Source organism: Dermacentor albipictus, chromosome 5 (genome assembly GCF_038994185.2).
Source record: "Dermacentor albipictus isolate Rhodes 1998 colony chromosome 5, USDA_Dalb.pri_finalv2, whole genome shotgun sequence".
Taxonomy (NCBI): Eukaryota; Metazoa; Arthropoda; class Arachnida; order Ixodida; family Ixodidae; genus Dermacentor; species Dermacentor albipictus.
Genome location: NC_091825.1, coordinates 42,444,898 through 42,452,810, shown reverse-complemented (window position 1 = coordinate 42,452,810; position 7,913 = coordinate 42,444,898). Strand labels below are relative to the sequence as shown.

The window sequence follows — 7,913 nt, the reverse complement described above, 5'->3', positions numbered from 1 at the left end:
GGTTAAAGGTTTTGGAAATGGTGTATCGTGCAGTGACCACATGAATAACCTTTTAAACATTGGGGGCCTTCAGTAACGCCAGCGTTGTTTCAAAGGTGCTACGTTTATTCATAGCAAGTGCGCATTTAACAATGTTAAGCACGACGCTGCTCATAATTCCGTTGACGAATATGCTACTGCTGCTTGTATGCACCGGCAGATAGTAAAATACCCTTTGAAAGGGAACAATACATATTTACGACTATTGTTCATGATACTACGAAGAAGCATCTCAAATCTCGTCACATGCTTTAAGAATATGGCTGAACTCGAATGGATTATTGTTTTCATCGGACTCGTCAAATGACTATTGGGCACACTGTCGGTCTCCATGACGCAGAGAATGTCTGCATTTGGACAAAAAGGATATGCATATGCAAACTAAGCTGTAGCATGCTTTGTTAATAATGTCAAGGCACTAAATTGAAGACTATGGCTCTCAGCGACAAGGACAAGTGAAAGTCAGTTCATTAGTTCCTAATTACTCTAAGGGAAGATTGTAACCTTAGGTAACTTACCTCAATTTCCTCATCATCACCACAGACTGTGACTTTTCTCTGCCGAAGCATGTTTCAAAAGTGATAAAATAACAGGACGCCTTTGTAGAAATTGTGGGACATAGGACTTGGAATTTGTGAGGGTTGTCGAGATCATCTCTTACGCGACTTTATCAGACATTATTGGCTGGAAATCCTTTCGCTACAGTGTGCTTGAATTTCGTCGGCTTAGAGCAACCGCTATCGATCCTATTGGACGCGCTGAGTCTAGTCCGCGAGAGTTGGCCTAATTGCGAAGTCTAACATGCTGCAGCAATGGGCACAATTTGACAGGCACGTGCCTTTCCAGCTTTACTACATTTGAGCTTGAACTAAAAGAACCTCGTTACGATCTATTTGTTACATTGTTCTTGAAAGATCGCCATGTCCAGCGCAAATAGACTAGACAGGTAGGAAAACAAACGACGTACACGAACACATGTCTAGTTCGAGGGCATCTGCCACTATTGACTAAGGATGGGGACTGTTCTGTGACAAACAGCATTATTTTCCAGTTAAACACCGCCTACTCTAAAAAGCACTTTACCACAACAAGACTTATACTTGTCGGACTATAAGCTCATGATGTGCTAAAAGTTTTTTCTACAAAGTGAGGACACAGATAGTTCATTCCCATCCCCGGCATAAGGAAGTTACGGAGCATGTCCCGTCTAGGACAATTTGCGCTTTTCTACATCGTCGCTCGTACAGGTATATAAAACGTGTTTCTGCAAATGACTCCATAGAACAAACCTCTTCGGCGACCAGTGTTACAATACCAGGAATGACAATCGTCCAGCGCTTCAAAGTAGCGCAAACGATTCCTGTACTGCAGTTGAATGCAGCAGTATGCGGGAGGCAATTCGCTGCATAAAACACTGAAATCTCGCTCAGTGGGCAATAATTTGTCAATATAGAAGAGAAATGCGAGCGGTAAAGAAGGACATAAGCCAAGGAACCGTATACAGTACATTGATCGATAACGGTGGGCGAATATTTCAAACTATCGACTAACGAATCGAATAGCCTTCTATTCGTAAATGTGAGTGTCTTTCGAATATATTTCGCATATTTGAAAACATCACCTCATCCGAAATATGCATAACATTCGTGCTAATGTATGGTAAGTTTTACCACCGCACCATATTTCAGACATAAAACATGAGAGCTTGCGCAACGGAGGAGGCTACGTCTCTTAAATAGCCATAGATTACAGGCTTCTTATACAGCGATTATTCGCACACACTGAAGTGTCCTGTACATGCGAAAAAACTATTTGATGCCTGCTAATGCTGCATTTGTGCTTTTAAGAAACAACTCTTCATAACGTACTATGTCGTGAGCAAAACGTGGTAAACTTGGAATTCTGCACTGCAACAACTTTTTATACAAATTGTTATAATGACTTTTCTTTATTCCAAACTATTCGGAATGTATTCAATATGCGATTGTAATTTAGTTGCTTCTGGTACTACTCGATTCGTATTCGATTCGGTCTCAAAAATTGCTACTCGTACTCGCTTACTTATCGATAATGTCTGAACTGTGCTTAATGTGGCTTGTAAATCTAGAAATATCATCGTGCTGCAGTGTATTCCAATAACTGTGGAATGACCCTCAAGGAGCAGGTTGACACCGTGGAAGAAATGGCACACACCTGTGCGAAGGTGATCGGCATGAGCTTCGCTCGCCATAGCGTAAGTACCTTGGTTTCTGTATTGTCGCATGACTTCTACGAAAAGCTACGTCTACGACTCCTGCAATCGGCATGAGTGCCTCGATAGTTCGTGCGCTCGTTTGCATTGCATTCATGCATTTTGACTACGGAAATGTCACGAAGCACAGTGCTGTATCGTTTGTGGCTCTCCTGTTCTACATACAGTCCACAATATCTTCATACGCTGCTGCTTGAACGAAACACTGACTAGAGCGTCTGCCACACTAGTGAAATAATATCCTGCATACTTACCGCATGATCACAATATGCCGACGCGTGGAAAACGCTCAGGTCAATTGCCTGAGTGTCTCTCAGGAGAACATTCATTTGGGCTAGATGGTGCATACTTGAATTAGGAAAGAACAACGCCAACTAAGACGATCACAAGAGGGGAGAACGACACAGAACAAGCGCCAACTTCATCTATCTTTATTCACCGAGAAATTCAGCAAATAAAGGAAAAACACAGACATGCGCACAATGACCATCATGCGTCATCTGCCAAACCGTTCCAGATAAGTCATTTCGCTTTTGAAGAGGGTCACGGAAGTATCACTAACACAGTTTTTTCCTCTTTTCTTTATATGGAATGCTTCTAAAACCTCACGTGCCTTAGTTTCCCTACTTCTGCCAAGAATCTTTATCTCTCCGAACCGTGGTTCACACTTCTTGCAGTACTGGCATCGTTTTTGTGGCGAATGTTCTGCCGCTTGGTCACACACGGTGCAAGTTGCGCAATGTTGCGAAAGACGCGCACCTCCTTCATTTAGCGACCTCACATGTTCAGCAGCACGGTCTTTCACGCATCTGCCCGTTTGGCCCACATAGGTTTTCCCGCACGTCAAAGGTATTTCATATACCACACCGGTGCAGCACTTTACAAACTGCTTTCCATGTTTTTTGGTGCAGTTGATCCTCGTACCCTCGCTCGCGACATGGGCGCAGAGCTGAGCTTATTTTCGAGGAGCCGAAAACGCTACTGGGTCGCCGTGTCTGTTTGCCACCTTTTTCATATTGTGGGCTATCCTATGTACATACGGAACCACTTCCGGCTTTGCAGCTAGTTTTTCTTGTGCGCATGGTTTCTTGACCATGGCACCTTTGATATTTTGCAAGATCACTTCAGCCACTGCTGTGATAACCGTGCTTGGGAACCCCGCCGTAACCAACCTATCAACCTATCGTGAGTGAGGGTACGAGGAGCAACTGCACCAAAAAACATGGAAAGCCGTTTGTAAAGTGCTGCACCAGTGTGGTATATGAAATACCTTTGACGTGCGGGAAAACGAATGTGGGCCAAACGGGCAGATGCGTGAACGACCGTGCTGCTGAACATGTGAGGTCGCTGAAAGAAGGAGGTGCGCATCTTTCGCAACATTGCGCAACTTGCACCGTGTGTGACCAAGCGGCAGAACATTCGCCACAAAAACGATGCCAGTACTGCAAGAAGTGTGAACCACGGTTCGGAGAGATAAAGATTCTTGGCAGAAGCAGGGAAACTAAGGCACGTGAGGTTTTAGAAGCATTCCATATAAAGAAAAGAGGAAAAAACTGTGTTAGTGATACTTCCGTGACCCTCTTCAAAAGCGAAATGACTTATCTGGAACGGTTTGGCAGATGACGCATGATGGTCATGGTGCGCATGTCTGTGTTTTTCCTTTATTTGCTGAATTTCTCGGTGAATAAAGATAGATGAAGTTGGCGCTTGTCCTGTGTCGTTCTCCCCTCTTGTGATAGTCTTAGTTGGCGTTGTTCTTTCCTAATTCAAGTATGCGCCATCTAGCCCAAATGATGTTCTCCTGAACTATGTTTCGAAAACACAGGGCCCTTTCTTATGTGACAAAAAATTCAGGTTGATAGGTTGGTTACGGCGGGGTTCCTAAGCACGGTTATCACAGCAGTGGCTGAAGTGATCTTGCAAAATATCAAAGGTGCCATGGTCAAGAAACCGTGCGCACAAGAAAAACTAGCTGCAAAGCTGGAAGTGGTTCCGTATGTACATAGGATAGCCCACAATATGAAAAAGGTGGCAAACAGACACGGCGTCCCAGTCGTGTTTTTGGCTCCTCAAAACAAGCTCAGTTCTGCGCCCGCGTCGCGAGTGAGGGTACGAGGAGCAACTGCACCAAAAAACATGGAAAGCAGTTTGTAAAGTGCTGCAGCGGTGTGGTATATGAAATACCTTTGACGTGCGGGAAAACCTATGTGGGCCAAACGGGCAGATGCGTGAACGACCGTGCTGCTGAACATGTGAGGTCACTGAAAGAAGGAGGTGCGCAGCTTTCGCAACATTGCGCAACTTGCACCATGTGTGACCAAGTGGCAGAACATTCGCCACAAAAACGATGCCAGTACTGCAAGAAGTGTGAACCACGGTTCGGAGAGATAAAGATTCTTGGCAGAAGTAGGGAAACTAAGGCACGTGAGGTTTTAGAAGCATTCCATATAAAGAAAAGAGGAAAAAACTGTGTTGGTGATACTTCCATGACCCTCTTCAAAAGCGAAATGACTTATCTGGAACGGTTTGGCAGATGACGCATGATGGTCATTGTGCGCATGTCTGTGTTTTTCCTTGATTTGCTGAATTTCTCGATGAATAAAGATTGATGAAGTTGGCGCTTGTCCTGTGTCGTTCTCCCCTCTTGTGATCGTCTTAGTTGGCGCTGTTCTGTCCTAATTCGAGTGTCTCTCGCCTGCTTGGAAAACATTTGCAGAACAAATACCGGTGACCTATAAAGTCGCTTTCGGAGTTACTATGTGAAGCAGGCTAGGACTGAGGGCTCTAGTGTGCATGGCATGATTGGAGAATGTGCAAACTTTCTTTGGGAGAGCAAGTTCTGTGTAGACGTAATGATTCAGCGTTTAGTGTTGTGCAATATGCACATAGTATAATGGACATTTTCGCGAAGCTCCTTGTGTGGATGTTTTCTAACATAGAATATGCCTTTAGCTTTATTTGCATATGTATTTTCTCCTTATCATCGGTGAGAAGGGAGGACTGTCAAAGACATTTTGTACTGGCCCTCTCCTCTTCAGCATTCTGCCTCATGAATCTCTTCATATCTCCTTAAAAGCTCTGACTTATTTTGGTCACTGTTGTAACATGTTACAGAGTGTCGAAGAGTTGTCGATGCTTTTGCACCTTTTCAGACAACACTGTATCGTCGACAGTGGGCTTACTGGGGCTAGTTCCTACGCATGGGTAAAAACACACAATTAGCAGTGCCGCCTAGTTTACAACAGCAACAAGAGCGCTTTGTGCCCAAGCGTCTAGCGTGACGCTGTTAAAATACATTTTATCGCACTTATATGCCATAAGCTCCAATGTTGTTACTGTGAAACAGGAAAATTTCAACCTTCAACGATTCACTAATTAGCTAAAGAGCTTCGAAGCCAAGCTTTGGTTAGAATACTGAATGGAATGGCCTATTTAGTGACGAGACGTGTTTTAGGCAGGAGATACGCATTTGCATGACCGGCTGCTAAAATCCCGATTTTGCTGCTCTATATAATGACTTCAGTGTCCCGTGCTGCGCCTTGACAACATCAATTTCCAAAACATTTCGGTCTTGGAGCGCTGTTTCTTACAGAATGTGTGGTGGTTACTCACATGAGGCGATGCACGCAAAATATGCAACTCTTGGTTGAAAAATATTGAATTGTGAAACTCCTTCCTACTCTTGTACTGTTCTCAGTACCTAATATGTGGTTCCGTAACACTTATCTTACCTCAGTTTTCTTGCCAGAGAGTCATTGCGTACCCTAGAGAGTGCGGTAAATAGGAAATTTAATTAACCATTCACAGGTGTTTTCAGCTCTCGAATTCAATGGTCGGTGTATATTCATAGCGGTATGGCTTTATTTCAACAGGAATATTTTAACAAATTTAAAATTGTAGATACACAACTGCGTAGGCAATTCTTTTACCAAAGAGATTAGTCACATAACACCCTAATGGCCTGACTTCTTGAGCAAACCACCAAATTCCTAACTGCATGTTGCGCATTTCTTTGTGTGATATAAAAAATAAAGCAATTAACACAAGATTCACGCACGAAAGCTCTATTAAAAACAGAGGTCGTCTCTCCGACCAGGATACGTTAATGAAGCTGCAGTTTCACGCGCAGTTTCTCGTCCATGTCTGGGTCGAACTTCACTTTAAATTCACCACCCATCAGTGAGAGTAGGTCCCGCATATTAGTGATGAGACGACGCTCAGTCACTACTCCTATCCCACTGGACGTGCAGCGTCGGCGAGTGAAGTGACGGTTACGAAGCGTTAGCCAGCAGTCCCCTTCGTAACGGCTGACTGCTAAAACATCGCGGAAGACGACGGCTGGATGCGTGGCGAAGTACCACGATTTATCCATGAAGTCTGGCCACTCATGCGCGTAAGCAAACACCTGATACAGGGGAAGCCAGCAGGAGCTTTGCCCAGCTTGATTGAGGATCGACACTTCGATTGGCTTAGCCCAGTCATCATTTTGCGTGCGAAGGCGATAAGGCATCGCGTCACCTTCGAGTGGAACTGCGCGACGAGGACAAGGTCCCGCGAAGCCTACGTCGACCAAGAACAGCCTTTCTTGACCTTGCCCTTCTTTGTCACCTTCGCTGACGCAGAGCACCATGTGATCGACCGGCGTCAGCGGATAATCCTCTGGAACCGCCCAGCGAATCCTGGCGCAGCGAACCTGAACTTTATAGCCAAGCGATAGCAACAGTCTCGCAAAGAGAGAGTTCAATTCGAAGCAGTTGCCACCACGACCTTCAACGACAACCTTAGAAAAGACAGCACTGGCTTCCAAAGACTCCAAGTGGCCCAAGAAGGTGTCGATGCTTTGGAATGGTATTTGCTCGAGATGTGCGGCAATGAGGGCGTCCAGGCTCTGCAGGTCTGGTTTTGATGGGGTTGGTAGGCGCAAAAAATCTAAGTAGTGGTCGGTCTGAGAGGAAGTCAGTGCTGCCAGAACGAAATCACCGTAGTCCACCGATGCTTTGGGTGTGCGTTTGCTCGCCTCGGCGTCAGGCGCTTGTTCATGGTCCCGGCTGTCAACTGCAGCACCACCACACGATATCAGCGTCGCCATTGCAAATCACGATCACGTTTCTCACTTTCTGTTGGATGTGCCTCTAGGTCTAAAGTGAGTGAGCCGCAGTGATGGCAGGGCCGAGCAGGCCAACCTGGCGGATACAGCACAGCTGGCACACTAGCAGTACGAGCCAAAGCACTCATGAAGGACGCCCTGTGCGTCATCAAACTGTCAAGCTGCAGACATAAAGCAGCAAGTGAGCACAAAACACCTGCGCTAGACACGACGTTCCATGACGGAAAGCCCTCAGGCCGACAGGTTTATTACTTTTTCAATTTCACTGATATTTTATTTGTGCTTCGAACAGCGAGCAAGTGTTTTTTTGCGTCCGGCAATACAGGATGACGGCAGTAATTTTGACCACACGGAAAACCACCAACCAGACAAAGCAAGCATACGAGAAGTGACGACCTATGTGGTGCGCTTGAGAATCAATCCATACCAACTATCTCAATGAAGTGCTTTTCCAAATTTAGTCGCGAGGATGACCCACCCGGGCGTAAGTGGGTGATGAAAACTTTGTTGAAGACG

General features: G+C 45.3%; 1 protein-coding gene across 1 annotated transcript; it reads right to left on the bottom strand.

Moving 5' to 3' along the window:
* Positions 1-6,392: 6,392 nt before the first annotated feature.
* LOC139060276 (arylamine N-acetyltransferase-like) lies at positions 6,393-7,379 on the bottom strand. The gene has a single exon (XM_070539373.1). It carries the CDS (start codon positions 7,377-7,379, stop codon positions 6,393-6,395), a length of 987 nt encoding a protein of 328 aa, XP_070395474.1.
* Positions 7,380-7,913: the final 534 nt, after the last annotated feature.

Coding starts and splice junctions, on each gene's coding strand:
- LOC139060276 (XM_070539373.1), bottom strand. CDS start 7,379: ATGGCGACGCTGATATCGTGTGGTGGTGCTGCAGTTGACAGCCGGGAC.